We start from the raw sequence: 22,555 nt of genomic DNA on the forward strand, positions 1-22,555 counted from the left end.
TTCATTCCATAACTGGGAGCCTGTACCTCTTACTCCCCTTGACCCATTGTTGCCCATCTCCCCACTACCCTCTCCTCTGGGAACCATCAGTTTGTTCTCTACATTTACAGGTCTGTTTCTGCTTTTTGTTTATTCATTTGTTTTGTCTTGTTTTTTTAGATTCCACATATTAGCAAGATCATATGGTATGTCTGTGGTTATTTTTGTGCTTCTGTCTCCCAAAAAAGATATGCATATGGAAAATTAAAGCTTTAATTCATGCAAAAAGTTCATGCAAAAAGACAAAGCACCTGGTTGCTTTTTTCTGCTTGGTTATTCCTGTTGGAATCTGGAAAGTGGATGTGGCATCCTGTTTCTTCCATCACTTTTTTAATATTGTTGCCACCTTTACCGATTACATGGGAATGTTCTGTATGTGAAACATCCATCTTCAAGGTGACTCGATTACTCTATACGGAAATAATGTATTAATTCTTGATGCATGAAAAAAGAACAATTCTTTAAAACACTTTTTCTCCAAGGCAAGAGTACTAACAAAAAGTGACCTGACGGGAAACCCTATAGATTTCTTGGTAGTATCATCTCAATCTATAAATGTATATTTTCTATTTCTCTTTGGCTATAGTAAAGAAATTCTCACTTTAAGACAGATCTGTCAGAATAAATTGAAAGATACACCCTTTACCAAGATAACTTTTTGGAAAGCAGCATTTAAATAAAGTCAGGCATAATTACAAATAAATTATTCAGTTTTTTCTTTAACAGAGATTATTCATGAAACATTTAATTCAAATAACAAAAAAATGAAAATAATTACAAGACTGAATATATATAGGTTAGTAGGAGTGTTGAACTATGACAGAAACAATAAAAATAAAACTCAAAACTGAATAGGAAAGTATTTGTAAATGTTGTTTTCACAATTTGTCTATTACTGTAGGTCAAACTTTACAGAGCAGACCTGTTATTCTCAGTGATAGGAAGAATGAGGAAGGGCCAACAAATCACAGAGCTCCAGAAGTAACATGGTTTACTTAAACTAACACAAAGTATAAGATTAGTTATAATAAAGCAAAATATAACATTCTAAGACATAATGAATAACTGTGATCATATTAGAATCTGTGTACTTAATTTTGGGAAATTCTGTATTATAAAATGAGAAAAACATGAAATATTTTCTCATTTGTAAGACTGATGTAAAAATTCTTCAGTCCTCAGAAACTAAAATTAGAAAGTCAAAATGCAACAAGATGTTAAAAATATCAATGGTTTTTACATAGCCTTAATTTTTTAATTTTAAACATATCCATTAAACACTTTGATTTTTAAATTTAGTTCTTCTTTTAGTTTAACATTTGAAGTTCAGGAAATCAATATTCTTCCTGGGAAAAGATTCTAGAATATTTAATAATTGTAAGGCAAATAAGTCTTAAAAATAAAAAAGAGTAAGAAAAGAAAAAAAAAAAAAAAAGAAGAGATCAGAAACCATTTCAGTGAAATACCAAGTAGCAAAACATAGTGGTTAAGAACCAGACAGCCTGGATTTAAATCCCACCTCTTTGTTTATTAGCTACTGAATTCTGGGCAAATTCCCTAATATCTCTGTGTTGAGTTGGTTATGAACATTAAACAAGTTAATATTTGTAAGATGCTTATTAGCAAAGTGCCTGCCAAGTAATACATGATTTAGAAGAATTTACTAGAATAAATTCTCACAAATCAGTGTACATTTTTACAATTATATTTCCCTATTATCTAGCTTATACCTGCAGAGAGAGAAAGAAGTTATAAGACAAAGTTGTCGAGTTTCACGCACATACAACTGAGATCATTCTGGCATCATAAAGGCAAATATGAGAATTCTTCCAAACTTCATCACTTGCCCTATACTAATCAGCATCAAAGTCTATTTCTGAAGATGGCATATACTTACAAACACACATATATATGTACTTATATGTACGTACATACACATGTGTGTGTGTATGAGTACATATATATAATATTATTCATTTACCTAGCTTGAGAACTTATTCAAATTTTAAACTAACTTTACATCCATTGTAGAATCACACATGCTTATTTTAAAACCCACCATTACTTTCTCCTGGTTTTTCTTCTCCAAATGGTTCTTTTCATAACAGCATGAAGTAGCCCTTGCAGAGACAAGGTTCTGACATCTGAGTGTCCTTAACATTCACTTACTTTTGTGTCTAAGACAGACATGATCATTTCCTTGGCCTCCTTAACATCTTCTTTCTTTCCAGAAACCTTAATATGGGGATCTATAAGAAATCAAAAACAAAGGGCTCATATAAAACCCCAAACTCTTTGTTTTAAAATTGATGTTACAATGTAAGAAAAGAGATTCATAAGAAATTCAATATTTAATTCATTTTAGGTATGTTAACATTGTAATCAAAACAGGAATATGGAAAATCCCCAAGGAGTATGTTTTTCTATGTGGACTTTTTTCCTTCTGAAAGCTGTCTAAACTATTGAACTGCAAAATAAGTTTATCACATAATTATTTTTTAAACAAGTAAAGAATTTATAAATTCAATTTATTACTTACTACATTCTTGCTACATTCCAAACCCTGATCTAAGGCTTTAAGTCTATTAACTCATTTAATCTACCCCACAGCTTTGTAAGATTCTTTTCCTGAGGAAATTAAGGCACAGAGCAGTTTAGTAACTTGCCCTAGAAAACCACTAAGAGACTCATTCATTACAATCCAACGTCTTCCAACTCTGGATTCACACTTTTACACTATGTGATAACCTAATTCAGAATTTATCTTTACATACCAAGATTATTAGAATAAAACATTATGATTCAGCAGCATTTATTCAGAATTAGTGTTAAATGACTAATATATGTATTAGTATATAATCAATATTATTGATTACTGCCACAGAATGTTATAAAGGAAAACATTCATTCAGCAAGTATTTTCTGAACTCTACTATGTACCAGGCACTATTCCAGGGGCTGGAGGATATATTAGTAAAGAAAAAGATACTTGTCCAGATGCAGCTTACAGTCTTATATACAGGGAGACAGAGGATGTGCCTCTTCACCTCTCTCTTTTGTCAGGTTTCCAAGTCTCCCGTGCAACAGGGTGTTCTATTACCCCATGGGTCGGCGTGACAGAGACCAAGACCATCTGGGGGGAAGCCAGAAGTTCTATACCATTAGACTAAAGTGATAAGGTTGAAGAGCAGAGAAGTCTTCATCATCACCATCACTAGTGATGTCAACCTCACTGACCCCCTACAGCACACCTTCTCTGCTGAGTCCTTCCTACTTGGAACTACACTTCAGGATCAGCAACGGGGTCCGGAAATGTTTGCTGAGCATTTTCTACAATTAAGAAGCAGTTCCAACTGAGTCCTTCCAAACCATCACTTCTCTAGGATAAGAAAAGAGAATCACCTGGTGGGAATTTTATCAAATTCCACATACTTCCCTGATACTGTGACTTATGTATCCCCATCCAACAGTCCATTTGAAAATCAATGCCATGATGAGCACGTCATATTCATAAGGTAAAAATGAGCGACTGAATAGAGAGAGGAAGGAAGGGAGGGAAAGATGGAGGGGTGGGGAGGGAGTGTAGAAACCCTGTACTATAGCTACAGGCTCTTAAGACCAGGACAGAGCAATCACAGTCAACAACAGTGCACCACCAAGTTTCAGAGCTCAGGAATGCCTCTGGCCTCCTGCGGGGACATCCCAACAGCTGTGCTTAATTTGAGTCAGCTGTCACCTCCAGCCACCCGCACCACCCCTCCCTCCCAGACTATCTCCCTGGAGCTGCCCTAGGCCTTAGACTCTTCTCCTTACCCTGTTCTTTAATCCTTCCTCTGATGCCTGCCATGTCACAGGAACACTATGAAGATGAAAGATCTTAGGATTGGTTTATACCTTCTAAAACGTTTAAGTGTCAGGTATTATAAGGTCACGGGCCTAAAAGTAGGGCAAAACGGATGTCAAACAAGCTGAAGTCAGTACGGCATCATGTTCACATCGCTTACTCTTTAGTGTATCTTAACAGGAACCACGTTTTCTCTGTAAGATTCTCACCAACTTCAACATACTTATGTAAACAAAGCATTTTCTTCAGTAATTCTTATTATATCCATTATGGCTCCTCTAGGAAATACTCACATTACGAGCTATCTACATTCAAAATTTTTAACCCAGCTATCTTTGACTTTGATTTTAGTTACTGTCGGCTGACTCTGATGTTTATCTCCACTGAAAATGCTTACTACTGGGGGATAAGAACCTGGCATTTCTCAAAATACACCTGATTGCATTAAATTGTAGCATTTGTTAAAATGTACATTCCTGGGTCTTCAGGATCCAGTAATTTGGCATTTTGTTTGTTTCCCAAGTTATTTTTCAATCATGTGTAGGACAGAACAGATAAAACCACATAAAAATATAACTGTAGTGTCTTATGTATCAGCCAAGTATATATAACATAAAATGGTTCTACAGGAGAAAAATGCATTTTCTTACAAAATAAATTAACAGTTAAGTATTGAGCGGTATGCTAATATGAAAACCTATTACTTGTACAGGTTGGATAATCACATTAAAATTCCTATGCACCTGTAGAGGGACAGGAAGCCTCATATCAATTTATGAGAGAATTTTATTTTCTACCAACTCTGTATCAACAGAACAATAAAATGAAAAGCAAACGCCGCAACGGAAAATACATTTTGTTTCAAAGTGAAAGAGCACCATCTAGTGACCTAAAATTATAAATTATCAATGGACATAGAGATGTACACACAACACACAGTCTCCAGGACCCAAATCAGCACTTGTTTGGAAAATGGTTCTTTTTAAATAATCAAGTCTCATAAACAATCATGAGAAAATCAATCAAGAGAAAAACAATCATGATAATATTCTGGTTTAGATTGCTAAAGTGGCCAATAATAGTGTCTTCCTCATGCCCTCCTTTGCCCTTGCTTAGAAGATATCTACAGGATGTGAGCTCTTATTCCAGGCTGGACTTACTGTGCTTATTTCAAATCCTGAAATTCAGTTCTCTGTATTCAATGAATGTTCTCCTTCACAGTTTAAATGTATCCTTGCAAGGGGCTGAGGTTTTACTCAGACCTATTCTGGAACTACTTGATGGAGAAAAGTTACAGGATTAGCTCTATTAACGAACATAAAAGAATGGGCCAGCTATGAAGATTGTTGGAAGATGGCAGAGTATTGGGAATGACTGTAAAATCTCCCCTGACTCAAAATAATTGCTTTGAAGGACAACTCCAATTTGGGCATGAAAGTTTTGAGATATTCACTCTAAAAATAATTATCCATTGCTTTATAATCAACCCACAAGCTCTCTAAATACAAGGATTGTCTTAATTGGTTTTATAACTTCTCGGTGCCAGACAAGTAACAGATACTCATTAAACAGTAGGTGAATGGACTGAAGGAGCCCCTGTTTCTGGAAATGGCTTCCTAGACGGAGGAGATGGAAGTTCATGAGAAGAGACTAAACTTCATATCTAAGGTGATCATAGGTCCTGGGCGTCCCAGAACCATTTTGACTTCAAATATTTTTATCTCAGTACCTCTATAAAAATAGAGAGAACTCTCAGATGTCCATCCAGAATTGTGGATTTTAGACTTCTGCCTAATCAATCTGTTTACACTTCTGCGGTGTAATCCCATGGAAGAGAGGAAGACCAAATGGTGTTCCAACCTTCAATAAGTTATATGAAGTTGTATGGACATGGGTAAAAAATGGGTATTTTTTATGTGTATACTGCAAAAGAGCTAAACCTTTGAGCAAAAAAGGTTTTTATGACTTCCATATGGAAATTCATAAAGAGTTGATAAGGCAACAATTGTTTTTATAAGAATACATGCTAAAAACCATATTTTCAGTAAATATATATATTTTTAAAAAGTTGGGATATTTATGTGAGCTTAAGTGAAGTTTAGTTATGATTTTAAAAAGATTAGCTCTTGGTACTCTGGTTGCACTCTCTGGTTTCCCATACTTGGATACATTCCCATTCCTGGAAACATTAGTAAAAATTTTTATTGCATTTTCCTTCTCTCCTCAAGCTTAAACCTCCTTTCATTTCATTCTTATTCCAGAGCAAAATGTATAGGACAGATTTATGTCAGCTTTATCATTGTATTTATTATGCTACAGAAAGTAATGGATTATTGACATATGATCAATTCAAGCCATCACTGTTTCACCAATGATCTGTTGAGAACTACTTTCCTATCTCCATGAAAGTATTGTTGTGAAAAGATTCAACACCAAAAAATCAAAGCAATGTTTTCATTCTCAGCAGCTTCTCTTGGAGAGAGAAAACAACAGGAAATCCCTAGTTTAACTAACCTGACTCCTCCCACCCACAACACCCAAAATAAAAGACATAATATTAGCGCTGCACTTCTGTTTACAGGGAAAAAGTTCCATGTCGTGGCCTGAAATCAAGATGGCTTTGGTACCTTTTATGAATGTATATAAAACTGTCAAAGTGGCCTCATATCCATAAGAAGAGAGCAGTGGACAGAATTCACTTTCTTTTGGCTTGGAGCTCTCTTCACTTTTATTTCAAGTTCTTCCTAAAAAGTCTTAGCCTTTAAAACTGTCTAATAAGAAGGACATTGGCTGGGGCTGGGTCCATCACCACCGTTAAAAGCGGTCAGGGTTGATAGGCCTCTCCAACTTCCTCTGAAATTCCCTGCAACCACTGGGAATATATCCACAGCTAGCGAGTAGTGAGTTCCAAAGTAGTAGTGGGAATTTTATTTATTTATTTATTTTTTTTAAGTAAGAAAGACTGTGCTGTAGGGTAAGGATTTTATGAAACACAAAATATAAACCAAGACTCAGAAAAAGGCCTGGACATCCCCCAGGTACTGGCTGACTAGGATCATATAGGGAAATGCCTTGAAAAGCCAGCAGATATCAAGCAGAATGTATTAAAGGTTTTGATGACTGACTCCGCAATAGATTCCTTTCACACTGCAGGGAAAATATATAAATTCCACAATGATGATAATACGTTCTGAATCATAAGTAAGTCATAAACAAGATCTGTTACCTTGAAAAAGTCACTGAATCTCTGGAGGAGACTTTCTTCAATGAGGGAGTTTGGTCAGAATATCATTATACTTTCAAATAAATCCAAATGCCTTTGTTGTCAAGCAATACTGTAACATTCTTAAATAAAACTAACCTCATAAATAACTTTATTTTCCAAGTTCTTGGTATTTCAAGAGCTTCTTACTGAAGAATCTAAATGTTTCCAAGAGCCTCAGGCTGTACGCAGTTAAACACAATGGTGTGAAACTGATCTGCCATGATCCACGACTGGCTTCAGAGACCGCAGCTTGGGCTTTCCTCTTGTTTTGCACACTCTATGAATGTGCAATTCTCCATCAACATAGATGAAACTTGGTATTCACCCTACTGGCATTTCCTTAATAATGTGCTTGTAGGCACCAAACAAATGCAGGGAAAACCGCATATGGAGATGGGAGTGGTCCTTTAAACCCTATCTGAGCCATGTCATGGTTCAAAATTAGATACCGCTCAATCCACGTGCTATTTTGATCACTGTTCCTTTACATTAGCAAGTCACTGCTGATCAACAAAAGTGAATTTGACTCTTGGTCATGGGGCCTTGGCCCATATTTTCCTGTGAAACAAAAGTTTCCTTCTGACCTCTTGAGAAACAGACTTTCCTTTTTAAACAAAAATGTTATATCCAAGTCAAGTAACATACTGATATCACAATTTTTTTTCCGCTATCAGATTTTTAAGTGAACTTATGTGTTTTAGCAAGAGATGGAGGAAACCTGAACTGACTCATTAAATCTTACTGGGAATTATTTTAAAGAAATGAAACAGAATGACAGTAGTCAATGCACTTTAAGCTGATTTTATAGCCAGTAATATAGACTCCCAGATTCTTTCAAGGATTTTAATAAACTGAATTAGAATAAGAAGGTAAAAAGTGTATTTGGAGAGTAGGTATAAGAACCCAAGCTATAAATATTTAAGATAAAATGTTGGTGAGCAGCTATAACACATCAGATATTACAATTGGATTAAGAAAAAAACCAAATCTACCTGTTGCAGGCATTCCCTTAACCAAATATGTTGCTTTAGAATAAGGTATAAAATAATCCTTACTTATTTTAAAAGAAAAAATTCGCTTCCTAGTTAATTAGACGAGAAGAGAGAGAAATGCAAAAGCAATTTTGTTTTAAAATTTAAAAAACCTGGTTTTCATAAGAAAAAGATGTTTCCATTGGTACACATAATCAGTTTAAACACCATGATGCCCCAGGATAACTTTCTATCAAAATTCCATTTGGCAGAGTGAAACTTAATACTCAACAGAGGAAGTGTGTTCTTGACAGGATATTGGCATAAGTGACATGAGCAAATCAAACAATAGAAAGTACGACACCTTTTTCAAGATGTTTCTCAGTTCAACTATTTGGCAGTGACTGGAGGTGAGGTGCCCTCATCACTACAGTAATGAGCACTTTTAGGCAGGTTTTGCTAAATGAAAGGGTGCATTCACATCCCAAAATGGAGACTGTGGAAAAGAGCCATTACCCTTTGAAAATTCACAGCTATCTAGAAGATACGCAAGAACTTTTACTGATAGAATGCCAGTATCTCCAAAATAATCAGCAATAAAAGCATTCAAAATATAGTGACAATATGCTCTTCTAATTGTTCTGAGTTGTTTCAACTTTAGGAGGAAAGAAGGCATGAGAGAGGGAAGGGGTAAGTAAGGCACGTGCCTCTTCTCTGTTAAGATCCTATGTACCATATCAAAGCTGTTTATGTAATCAGAAACAAGTCCTATGGACTCAGCAAAAACCTAGAAATAATTTCAGAGAAGAACAATGAAATGCAAACAAAGTATTAAGCAAAATCAAGGCATAGCAGGTGAAATAACCAAGAACAGATGTATTTAAGAAGTGTGAGAATTAGAAAAGGGTAAACGACCTTATCTTACAAACCACCTTATCTTACACAGTATAAACTGAACTACAAGCAAAACTGCAGAGTGCTGTTCATGCAAAATGAGGGCGAGAAAAATCCAAAGCACAAGAGAAAGTTAGCTCTGGAATATGGAGTGTGGAAAAAGAAAGCTAAAAACACAAAGCCTAACTCAGTTAGTTTCTGAAGCCTTTTGGTATCCAAGCTTTATATTCCAGAGATAGTAAGGACAAGGATTCTGACAAGGGGGAGGAAAGGAAACTTAAGTGCCAGGAGGAAATCTGGAATCATCTGAATGATTTCTATGTAACAGTTCTACAGAAAGCATTGGCAGTGTTAGGTTGCTACAAGGGAGGACGGGCACATACATATGTATGAGCTAGAGATGGACAACTCTTGTCGCAGTGGGAACAAAGCCCAAGACACAAGGCATGACAAAAACAATAATGCAAGGACCCAGGATAAGGAAGGAGAACCCACACTGAATGGAACAGGAGTCCCAGGGCTCAGGGCTAATACTCAGTGGTCCATCTGACGAAGGAGGGAGCACTGCAGTGGGGATAGAGGCATGTGCCAAGATAAAGCCTTCCCTGGAGCTGTACTGAGATAACAGCAAGTTATGCAAGAATTTCGAGGAGCCAGAAATGACTAATCGTCATTCTCTCTCCAAGGAATACTGATGTTCACAGTGTACATGGAAGGTCCCAGTGGTATTGCCTGTGGGCTAAACCCAAAGTGCTGTTATCTGTGGCCAGGGCAGACTGTTCCTTTTTACAACAGCTGGGACTATTCGTGAAAAATCCTAACACAAAACTGCTGGCTGCCATTCCCAAAAGGCAACCATGCATTTAAGGGTTCACACACTTGAGACAAGGAAAGTACCGTAAATGAAGACTTGACCACATCATACCACATAAAAAATCTGTTTGTTTTACGTCCAGCTTACTAAGAGAAGAAATTTAAAAGCCAGAAATTCTGTCTTCTGAAGATATTTGAGGCACAATTAAGGATGTATGTAAGAAAAAGCAAACAAATAACATGGAGGACATGGGGAGATGGAGAGGAGAAGGGAGTTGAGGGAAATTGGAAGGGGAGGTGAACCATGAGAGACTATGGACACTGAAAAACAACCTGAGGGTTTTGAAGGGGCGTGGGGTGGGAGGTTGGGAGAACCAGGTGGTGGGTATTGGGGAGGGCACGTATGGCATGGAGCACTGGGTGTGGTGCAAAAACAATGAATACTATTACGCTGAAAAGAAATTAAAAAAGAAAAAAAGAAAAGAAAAACCAAACTCTTAGGAATTCAGTTCTAAAAGTAACTTGCCAGCCCGAGACTGGCATAAAAATTCTCCACCTTTCTCATCTTTACTGTAAGATCTAGTGAGAAAGCTTCACAGATTGCACTGAAGAGCAGTTAATTAACGGTTCATGTGACTCTGGGTATTAAAAACTGCTTCAAGCTTGTTCATGATAGGGGCGCCTGGGTGGCTCACTGGGTTAAGCCTCTGCTTTCGGCTCAGGTCATGATCTCAGGGTCCTGGGATCGAGCCCCCATTGGGCTCTCTGCTCAGCAGTGAGCCTGCTTCCCCCTCTCTCTGCCTGTCTTTCTGCCTACTTGTGATCTCTCTCTGTCAAATGAATGAATAAAATCTTTAAAATAAATAAATAAAGCTTGTTCATGATATCAGGAAAGTAATTTTCACAAAAACTGGAAGTACCTAATGTTAAATAAATGAGCCTTCAATTATTGGGGAAAATGTCTATCTGCCAATCCCTTCTTCCTACTCCAGCTTTCTACAGACTAGCTGAAAAGCCGCTAATAGATTTATTTATGTATCACACATAGTGAAAACAATTGTCATGTCCCTGTCTTCTACTGTAACATTTTTTTGTATATTATTTGTTTCTTTCATACTTTTTTGAGAACTCTTTTGAGTAAACTGGAACCAAAGGTCTTAATCTCTCAGTCCTAAGAGATTTATATCTTCTGGGGCACAAAATTATAAATTAAATTATCATATAACTTCAAGATGGTCCTTTATTTTTCTTAATTAAAATGTCTAAAGTTACCTTGAAGTCTAATAGTTTCTAAATCAGGATTTACCAAACGTTTATCCAAAGGTAATAATCCTTTGCCCCAGCCTATATCAACCACCATTCTTTTTTTTCACTTTAAGATTCTAAATACTAATCTAAGCAGAATCATACAGTATTTGCAAAATTGATCTTATTAAATAAACTTTTTTCTCTAGAAAGAGCTCCTACAAATTAAAAACAAAAAGCAAACATACACTAATTGTCCCAAATGACTCAATAGAAAAATGGTCAAGAAATATATTAACTTGAATAAAGTTCAACCTTACTAAATAATTTTTTATTTACAAAATTGGGGGGGGAGATTTTAAATCACAAGGCTAGCAAGGATATAGTTAGGCAAACTAATATACTTTGGATGGAAATAAAAAATGGTGCAAAATGCCTGGAGAGTAATGAAGTACTGGAAATATTCGTAAGGAATTACTGTATTAGGGCGCCTGGGTGGCTCAGTTGTTAACTGTCTGCCTTCAGCTCAGGTCATGATCCCGGGGTCCTGGGGTCGAGCCCCAGGTTGGGTTTCCTGCTTGTCAGGAAGCCTGCTTCTCCCTCTCCCACTGTCCCTGCTTGTGTTCCCACTCTCATTGTGTCTTTCTCTGTCAAATAAATAAATAAAATCTTAAAAAAAAATCACAGTCTCATCATTTTATTTTAAGGATACATATATATTGAGCAGAATAAAAAGGAAAACAACCACTAGTGATTACTTTTAAGTAATAAGGTCTCAGGTAATTTTTATTTTATTTTATGCTTCAAGCTCTTCTGTATTTTCTACCATGAAAAAGTATACTTTTAAAATGTGGAAAAAGAAGATCATCTGTATCAGTAAAGTCCTCAGATCAAGTTAAATTCTTGTACTTTAAATCTTGTCAAAACCCCTTGTTTTCCAAGCATAATGTTTTAAGAATTCCCTTAAAAATTTAGACCTTTAAAAATGTTAATGATAATGACAAATGTTTTCTCAATTTGAAAAGTTCCTTCTTTCTCATCTACAGTTCTGTGATGGCTTTTTGCCATGCAGTTTCTGAACTTTACCTCTCTTTATTTGTTGGGCCATACCCTTAAAATTTTATCAATGTACTTTGGCTCTGAACACAGCCTTCCCCAGTGAAAATGGAGCAGGAATACATAATGACAGGGTTAACAGCAGTTGAAAGACACGGTTGGAACAGAGTCCAATAGCTGGTGAAGACCATATGTTTATCGCCACCACTAACTATACATGGAATTCTTTTAAACATTTATGGCCACATCTCCTTCTTCCTTCCGCAACTATTTCCAAAATAAATGGAAACAAGAACAATCCTGGTAATGGGAGTTCAGTCCTCTTTCTTGAAAGAATTCTCCAATGTCCCCACAAGCAAGGACATTTAAGAAAGCATTATTTACGTATCATTCTCAGGGTATGATTAAACTACCCATTAACATAAGTAAATAATAACCTCGAAGGTAGTGCCCTCATAACAGTTTCACCAGGATTTCTCTGTCTTAGCAGGAAAATCCAAGAGTTGAGAATGTACCTGGTTATGCTCCATTAGCCACTGCCCCAGGGCCATTCTCCACAGTTGGCTCTGCCCTGCTTTGCACCCAGGAAGCCAAACCAGCATCTCTGGCAGCAGCTGTGCAGCCCCGTGAGCTCAACTCCACTGGGCAATCCCTTGCCACAGTCCCTTTCCACAGGGGTCCCATAATACTCTGTCCTTCCTTTGCCCCACAGCCCATGGGGGATCCCGGCTCTGGTTCTTGCCAGCTTTTGTGCCTCATCGCCTGTTAATAACTATTTGCTTGTCCTTTTACTCAGTCCTGCATTCAAGTTTATTTAAATCTTTTGGAGTTAATTCTGCTTTCTGTCAGACCGAGACTGTTAACACGTTTTCCACCAATTCCTTTTTTTCTCTTGATGAGAAAATGTACAGGAGGTTGGGGGTGTTGAAATGGAGAAGCTCATTCAACATTTGTGCTTGTCTTTCTTTGTAAGGCACTAAATTTTACAGGGTAGAGTCCATGCCTTATATAGGTTAAGAATAAAATTCCTTAGGTCTCAGCAGATACTTTTTTGAAAATATTGATTTCTTCTTCTTGTTCAACACAACTCAACTTCACAACTATAGTCAAGAACTGTGACACAGTTTTTGCTCCCTTCCTCCCCTCCCCCACTTTCATGTCTCTGTCCTTCTCCCTGACCCCAGAGGCTGTTAAAGCAAATGTATTTTTATCATATGTTCATGTTTATTCTGGTTCATTACTGGAAGTATCTTGGCACCTTCAGATATTCCTTGATAAATGTGTTGTAATGTTTATAGGACCTTTGAGAAATATGTGTGGATTCAGCAGCATTTAAAAACTTCTTTAATATTTTCTTGGCTTCCATACAATTTTTTACCTCTAAAGGCATTTGTTTGTATGTTCCGCTCCCAAAAAACACCGTTTTAACTACATACATACATTTTTTTGTGCCAACTTCAAATCTCTAGAAGTAGGATTTCTGCAAACCATTAGTCATCCTAAAGTCAGAGTTTCTTACTGAAGCAGGGGAGGTCTATGGATCATCTTTGTGGAGCTGGTGAACCTGCTTCCAATTGCATTCAAAGATCGTGTACATATGCATTGGTAAGTTTTTCTGAATGGATCTGCAGATTCTCAAAGAGGCTGAAACAGTTGAGAAGTCTTCATCTAAGCAGAAGGAGTTTTATAAAGACATTAAGAGAGCATATTTTAAAATACTTTAAGGATTCACTTTTGGTTTGGCATTACTGCAAGCTGATATTTGTCTTCTATTCAGAAATGTTCAACAATTACGTTTTGGGGCATAATTTCAGCAGTTATATTTAAAACATGAAAGCTAACCAAAAAGATGACACCAAATTTGTGTTCATCATCTCTTTCTTTCAGTTATTCTAAAAGACACAGGAGAAAGTAGTAACAGAAAGAATGGAAGGTCTGTGAGAGAAGGCATAATTGAATCAAGTCAACTACTTAAAAAAAATCCTACATATTGTATTAGAGTAAAAATCCTAGAACCTTTATCATTCTGCTACAGAAATAAATCTTTATTCAGCCGATGATATAAAAATCTTGATTCAGTACATCTCCTACATATACCAAAGAACTTCAGAGCTGGAATGGAACAATGTTCTAGTCTTCCTTCCCTTCCTTCATCGAAGTTCACGAGTGTTCACCAGAATAGGCCAGGCACATCTCACAAAGTCCAGTCATTGTGGTGAGGACTCCTCAGTCAGGGCCACGTAGGTGACCACAGATTTTAAAACCTCCTTACTCTCAGCACACCTTCCTCCAAATGTCATCTAGACTTGCTGCATTTTTAGTCATAGAAAGTGTGCCATTTCACAAAAAGCAAAAGTTAGTTGTTAACAATAATTTCCCAAAACCATCTTCCTCATCATAAACCTTCCAAGATTTCCCAACCTTATAGAATTAAAAATTTGAATTGTTTGTTGTGTTCTCAAAGCCCTCATGATCAGGACTGCACCCAGCTATCCAGCTTTCACCTCCCTTCACTCCCTTCAGATAAGCTGCACTACAACCAAACATAAACACTCCCCATAATGTTTTATAGCTTCTCATCTCCATATTCTCACTTTGGGCTCCATCCATCCAATCTTCACCGCCTTAAGGTCAACCCAAATGCTACATTTCACCAGGTCCCTCCAGAGCAATGTAGATCTCTGCGGGCTTCTCTTTCACTGCCCAGTCCTCAGACAGAAGTCCAGTATGAGGTCAGTCCTTAGTCCCCTATCACATGCTACCGTACTGTCCACACACCCACCATTCTTAAGTCTGCAGCCTTCTTCATCTCATGGAAGCCACCATGTCCAGCTTTTCTATCTTTCACAGAACATACTATTTACTGTATCTTCAAATTAGATAAGCATCTGGATTTCCCTAGAGTAACCGGTATCTGCTTCCTGGTCTTTTTATGCATGTGTCACTACCTCGTCTGTACTCAAGAGTGCACTCCCCCAGCACACCCATACCGCCCTTCCCACTCTGGCATGGCCACCTGCTAGGCTCATTCATTCCGTCTTTAGGCAATCACCCCTACTTTCCTCAGCTCCTCCTTCTATGAACTGATTTTAAGTGAAGCAATTTTAATTTTCTGAATCTTCAACCTCTGGTACAGGTAGGTTATGGAGTAAAGTAGGTGTCCATACACACAGATAGTTGTGAGAAATAAATAATAGTAAATGGGATAACATAAGGGGCTTAGCACAGTGTCCTTATTATAGTCAGTGCTCCATAAGTGTTAGCTATTATTAATGAATGATTACCATTTTAGCTCTTCTCCAGACATATTCTTATTTGCTCTTACCTCTTTCAGAGATGTGGTCTGATTTAGCAGAGTCCAGCAAGTCTATATAACCTCTAGATCCCCCTGATAAAGCTGCCTTACAGCATTTGTGACAGCATCACAGACACTCACAGCTGGTGACAGTGGTTCTGAATGACCAAACCCCCAGAACCTTCTCACATCATCTGGTGTTTAGCCCTGCATTTCCCCTTCCCAGACGGTCCCATCAAGAGCAAAAAATGTCTCTTCGTTTTAACTACAGTTTTAGTATTAGTTATATTAAAATGTCTCAGATTAGCTTTATTCTGTTAGTGTGTTTTTTGTTTTGTTTGATTTTTAATGAGAAACTCCTGTCAGACTTTGGTATCATCTTCACAGAGAGACATACGATGAGTGAGAGCATGATAAACTGTTATTCCTGTTTTTTAGAGAAATTTTTATATGCAATTTGACATTTGATATGTTTGTTTTCCCTCACTTTTTAAGGAGTATTAGGAATGTTCAACATATCAGCATGGTAACTCCTTGATGAAGATAGGTTTTCTTCATAGCTTGTGAGAGGAAAATATTTGAAAAGAGAAAAGAAAGAATTAAAATGGAATGTATTTACTTTTTCACTTTGCCATCACCTCAATGTTTCTCTCAAACAAAAAAAGAAAAAAAGAAAAAGAAAACTATTTGATTAAGGCTGCAGTAAGTTCTAAAATCTGAAAATCAAAACTAATTTAGCATAAATCTATAACATCTCTACAATACATATTTTCACAGTGTAACATATCAATGATACTTACATATCAGAAACTACAGTTAAGGCATTTTAAGCAAAAAATTAAATTAGGTTATATCTGCTAAATATTGTTAAGAAATTTCTCAGAAAACTTTAAGGAATTTTCACTTTGCAATTTTAATTTAAAACCTAAGAACTGATTTAGATAGCTTTGGATGGACATTAATAAAGACATGCAAACTTGAAACACTCTGTAGTCCAGCTTTCAAACTTTTTTTCAAAAGTTAACTCAATTCAGTATGCAAGTCCTTGGCCCTGCTACTTGAATACCTGCTGTTTTACTGCCCATGTTTAGGAATTGAGGCCCCCAATATTGAATATTTTGGGATCTTTAGCTTTCTTGCTGTTAAGATATAAACACAGTGTAGTTAGTGAAGTACAGTGTATGATGGGAGAACCTCAAACTAAATTGCCACCAACATTCCCAAAAATGTTTTCCAAAGAAAGGGAGCAAATACTGAGTCCTCGAGTTCAGGACTGATCATGTGAACACAGATGGGTCAATAGCAATTCAGAGAGTACTAGTTAAAATCAAAGAATATACATACAGGACATGATACTTATATTTTTAACGGTATAAAATCCTTCCCTAATGAAATATGGGTGTGAAAGGTGGGGTTGCTTTGAAAATGATATGCTTTCATTGTTGAAAACATACCTTACCAGTCCTTCAGTTGATAATTCTGGTATGATCCAAATTTTACTATGATTTACATCACTAAAGAAATGAAAATGTGTATGCTAAGGCAGTGAAACGTTTTCTTGCCCTCCTGCCCACTTACTCTCCCCACTCCGTTTTCAAGGGAACAATAAATCAAAATGCTATGCACATGGGGTCTGTCTTCTACTGCATTATTCTGGCAAGCTCCATCCTTCCCACCAGGCAGTGCCCCCTGCCTTTGCCCTCGATTCCCACCCAGCAGCGCTGTCGCTTGGGTCTTGGCTATCCGAGACCAGGTTTGGCCTTAATCTGGTTCACAGATTGATTTTTCTTGGAACAGAACGCAGCATGAGCCACTTCTGCAACTACCAGACACTACGTAGTAATATAATTGGAGAGAAGTACCACTATCCTGCCAGCAATGATGGAGATTTTTAAACCAGCAAGAGGCAGCTTTTGCAGGTAAGGCTGGAAGAGTGACTAAGAACTGAACTGAGTCAAATGGGAATATTTCTGTGCTGCATCCAATAACAGAATGTATATGCTAATGTTATTATAGACTGGAAAGATTTCATATGCTCTAAGGACTAACTTTATCATACGCCTGGAAAAGAGAGGGTGTTTGGATTCACTGGCAGATTTCAACAGATATACCCTTTCCTGTAACACTGGCTTTTGTTGATTAAATTTTAATAAGGATTTTTTTTCTTAATAGGGTCAGTTCTTAATAGGGTGAGAGGAGAAATACAATTGGCATCAGCTACTCTGACGATTATTAGTAAGTACAAAAGCATCAGAGAAGTTTCCTTCTAGAGCAGGAAAAAAAGTATTTTCCCTTTCTGGGTCCTTATCTTAGAATCCAAAATTTAAGTTGGAGAAAAGTCAAAATGCTTCATTTGTGTTCTGACTTATCTGAATTGTTGCTTAGATAAACATTCACATTTTTGTTATTAATGGGACTCCCATGTCCTTGATGGGGAGAACATGTTTTAGGATTCATATTGGCATTTATTATGTGCAACCTCATTAACATGAATGCCACAAATCCACAACATGAAAGTTTTGAGTTAGGCTGAGATTTACCTTCTCTTTGGAAATGAAAAAAGTGCTTGATAAGTAAATGAATATAAATAAAAATGTCTGGACTAAAGAAGTGCTGTTTGAACACCATCAGGTCCTTCAGAAGCCGAATTTTTATATTTTAAGCCACACAGTACCTATGAAATCATAATAACGAATCATGAATTGGTCTCCCCAGGAATGTTAGGCCATAATTTAGTTATGTAATCCATGGGAGGGAAAGAAACTTTCTTCTAATAACAGTTTTTGCATCAGATTCAGTGACATAGGTATCACCTGGATTATTTGAGAGTAGTAATGACTGATTGAAATGTTTGTTCTCATATAATCTGTTGGTTTTTCCAAGTCAGACTGTCGAACTTGCCTAAGTTTAGTGCTCCATTTTCATTTCCTCAGCATTCCTGAATTTCATTCCACTGATTTTATGCTTTTATCTCCATCAGGCAAGGATTAGAGAAAATTAAAGGCATAAAATTTAAAAAACCACCTCTTTTTCCTGTTTTAAAAGGAAAAAAGTGGGAAATGCCTAACCTGGAACAGAAAATGGAAATTACTGATCAATTTCAAGGCTGTATGTTTCTCTCATAAAAACCAAGGGTGGGTTTTATGCTTACTCAGATTTTCTGCCCTTCTGCTGTATCAGCATATATGCACATATCACCTTCTTCGCTTTCTATATGCTTTTACAGCCTTAAGCATTTATTTCTTTCCCTTTTTAACCACAAGTGAATTCCAGGTCCCTTCCAAGTTAATGGATCTCTTTGCCAATAAGGTGTCCGGAAAGGATATGGCATTCCACGTGTAGAGAATTTTCTCCATAGTCATATAAACCAGATTTTTTCCCACTTCTGCTGCTCAGTCTAAAGTGTCAGGGTATATAAACGGAATTATTACGGATCCTTGATGGAATTGTGCTTCTGGCAATTTTCAGTAATTTCTAGCTCCTTTTGTTTGATCATTTGTCAACTTAAACAGTCACAAGCCTAATGTAAGCAACTGGTTATTATCAGGTATGAGTCCCGGTTCTGCTGATATGAACTCGGTTTCCTCACTCATAAAATGGTTGTGGTAATACTATTTCATAGTAAGTGCTTAGTAAACATTAGTAAATATTAATGCACCTGTATCATCTGGGGGGTCCCCAAACAGCACTACACTTAAACTCTGAGTCTTCGTTTGGTATTCCTTCCAGTCTCTTCCCCTGCTTCTCCTCCTCTGTTCCCAGGGTACCCCTTTGGCACTCTTGTATGTCATTCACCTGGATAATCTGTCAACTTATGTAGCTTTAACTCCCATCCAATACTCCGATGTTTCCCAATTCCAATTTCCCAACCTTGATCTTTCTATAGTTTCAGCCACCCAGTAAACTTCTCATTATCCTCCTACTCTTCAATTTCAACATGGCAGGCTCAAAATCTGTTACTGTCTTCTATCCTTTTGGCAGAAATGGGGATCTCCACAGTTTAGACAGGAAGCGTGTGATCTTGTCTTACTTTAATGCAAACATTGGTCTGTGCTCAGAGCTAAACCCCTCTTGAATCTCTCTCATGTAAGTAATTCACTTCAGCAGTACTGGCCAGGGAGGCACCATCCATTATTAGAAATCATCATGCTTTTTTTTTCCTTTGAAAATTCCAAAATTTATTGGGTTCATTTATATGTGAAAACATTTTCTTCCTCCATCTAACCCTGATTTAACTAGTCATTTGGGATAGTGTCTTGGGAAAAGCTCAAAGCTACACTCTCATAACTGCTAAATCATCTTTGAAAGTTGACTAGTTCAAGCTATCAGCTACATTGGCTGGTGCCTAAATAATACGAGAAAGAAAAAAGAAAGGAAAAAGAAAGAAAAGGAAAGGAAAGAAAAGAAAAGAAAAAATGACATACATTTTGAGCAATAACTTTTCCCAAAGTCTCCAATATTTTTAAAGTAACGATATGTTTTCAGGGTTTATTCATTATTGACTCTATTATTTTTATCCCTGATAGAGATGGTCAAGATTGTAGAAGTTTGAGGATTTGACAGAACTACATCTGCATAGAAAGAAAATCATGTCACATTAACACTCAGTGTTAATTCAACACTCAGTGGCCTCCCATATCTTTCCCTGATTCACAAAGGTTAAAGATCACAGGGTCTTGAAACAAACATAACACAGCTGTCTGTATGTATCTAAATGTCTTTACATTTAGAACCTCTGAAATTCTAATAGACTCTCTATTCCAACTGAGCCTGACCAATACATTGCTGTAGCAATGAATAATGTGCTGAGTGTCCTTTGTTTAGGAAGAAATTGCTCAGGCACTATAATGTACCTTTAAGGCTAATCTGGAAAGAGATTAAAACCCTTTGTTTTTGAAGGTTTTCAAAGTACACCTGCAAGTTTGACCAATGCCTATTAAGTTCCATCTCATAATAAAAGCTATGTCAATTAGCCATGTACAGAAAATTTTGAGAGAATGTACAGAAGTTTAATGTCACGCATATTACGGGCACTGAGATGGCCTATTACAACAACCAAGGCACTCATTTAACTGGACCTCTCCTGCAGCAGGGCTGACTCAGACCCCCAGAGTTTATAAAGAGAGATGATGGACATTTTATAATCTATTCCTCTTTCTTTTACCACATAATGTAGAAAAAGAAAACAAAGTTGACTGCATTTTTGGCCAGATACTACTATATAATGTATCATGTAAAAACCTTATGGATCTTGATTTTGGCACTTCCATTGCATGCTTTAAACATTTTTTTTTTTCTGTATTCAGCAAACCTGACAACTACATTCTCTAATATGCCACAGACATTCCCATCAAGCTTGGCTGCAAATCAAGTCTCAATGTCTGACCATATTTCCTCAAATCGGTGGCACCTCTTATAGTCTCTTGTTTTGTTCTCTTCAAGTTTCCATAATTTTTGTTTTTCTATGTTTGTACATTCCTCAGCTTTCACTTTGTTGGCCTTGAATTTGATCAGTTCTGTGAGTCTCCTGGCCACAGATCTCTATTAGTGGGAAGGAACTGGCCCATACAAGGTTGGGTGTATAGCATGTGCAGGTTCTTTCTGAAGTAAATCAACAACAAAGACATGTTGGGAAACTAGTATCATGAGGGAAAGTGGTGCCAAGTTAAAATGATCATTTGAAAGGGAGTTTGGTTTCAAATTGAAACCCACACCCCACACCTACCTAACAAAGTTAACTTCTACAACTTGATCTATTCTCATCTGATTTAAGGCTCCCATTTCCTTTTTGATAGAAATGTTTCATAAGAATTTTTTTCATACAAAAGTCAGTATGGAAGTGGTTGCTTTTATTAGTGACTGATAAGAACTTTAAATCCATCAGTTCTTGAACTGTATTCACGAAAAAGATTATACAGATACAGGCTTTCAATTATGGAATAAGTCATGTCACAGAAATTAAAGTACAGCAAAGAGAATACAGTCAATGATACTGTAATAGCAATGTATGGGGACAGATGGTAGCTGTCACCGCACTTGTGGTGAACACAGCATAATGGATAAAGTTGTCAAATCACTGTTGTACACCTGATACTAACATAACATTGTTTCTCACCTGTACTCAAAAAAAGAAGAAGAAAAAAAAAAAACATTATATAGGCACTTACTCTAGACTCCTAGAAGGTGATGGCACACTCCCCAAAATCAAAGATTCCCCAGCCAATGCTTGCTTTGCAATTTCCGGAAGAGAAGCCCAAATCACCTTCTTCATTTACTTTTTCTTTCACACAGATTTAAGGAATCAGCAGCCTGAACAGTTCATTAGCTGCCCACTCTCAACAACCCTTATCTAGAGGAGCATATCTCCTTTTTCCAGCTGTATTATAATACTGAATTACAAATACTTCTACATTTTTCTAAAAACTTTATCAAAATAAATAGAGACAGATAGAACTAATTAACAAACAAGGGAAATCACAATAAACCATCTGTAAAACTCAGTATTGATTGGTATCCTTGCCAATTCCTTTAGATGGAAATTGATTTAGGCCTCAAGGAGCTCAAAGTCTTTCACTGACACATTTCTTAGTGTTTCTCTTGTCTCAGTTTTAAATCTTGTCACTATCCCCTGTCCCTAGTATTGGTATATCTCCTCTTTCAGTTAGAAAGTAATCAACTTTCTTCCCATCCCCATCCTTTTCTGTAGACAGCTACTTCAAAGATAGAGAGACCTCATCTGTATCTTAGCATTATCTAGTTTCCCACAAACTCATTATCCCTTCATAAATTCGTCATCTCTTATTTTATAAAATCTTAAATCATACCCTTAAAGAACAAGCTTTACATTTTTATAAAGTAAATGAAGAAGTCTTTGTCTGAAAGGAATTAAAATAAACTTTGTCTTTCAGGAAATCAATAAGGAAAAAAAAGCTAATGTGTTGTTTTTCAATCAGTTCTTCTGGTACCATCAAATGTTCATTTCTATCATTCATAGTTAATATACAAAAATAAGCAACAGATTACTGAATATCTGTAAGTGAAAACTACACATCATTTGGAAAACATCTTTCCAAGTTCTCTGATTCTACCCTTCCATTGCCTTTTAACTATTTTATAACACTTTAAATTTTATA

The 22,555-nt window shown here is 36.7% G+C and overlaps 1 protein-coding gene across 3 annotated transcripts in view; it reads right to left on the reverse strand.

Moving 5' to 3' along the window:
• BICC1 (BicC family RNA binding protein 1) overlaps nucleotides 1-22,555 on the reverse strand; it is a 261,380-nt gene that overhangs the window by 38,885 nt on the left and 199,940 nt on the right. For all 3 annotated transcript variants that reach the window (XM_032842699.1, XM_032842690.1, XM_032842707.1), the window contains exons 4-5: nucleotides 2,209-2,288; nucleotides 291-449 (exon numbers count right to left, since the gene is read on the reverse strand). In XM_032842699.1, the coding sequence (XP_032698590.1) occupies nucleotides 291-449; nucleotides 2,209-2,288 (239 nt within the window). The remainder of the gene's footprint in view (nucleotides 1-290; nucleotides 450-2,208; nucleotides 2,289-22,555) is intronic.

Source organism: Lontra canadensis, unplaced genomic scaffold (genome assembly GCF_010015895.1).
Source record: "Lontra canadensis isolate GAN:19392208 unplaced genomic scaffold, GSC_riverotter_1.0 scaffold3, whole genome shotgun sequence".
NCBI lineage: Eukaryota > Metazoa > Chordata > Mammalia > Carnivora > Mustelidae > Lontra > Lontra canadensis.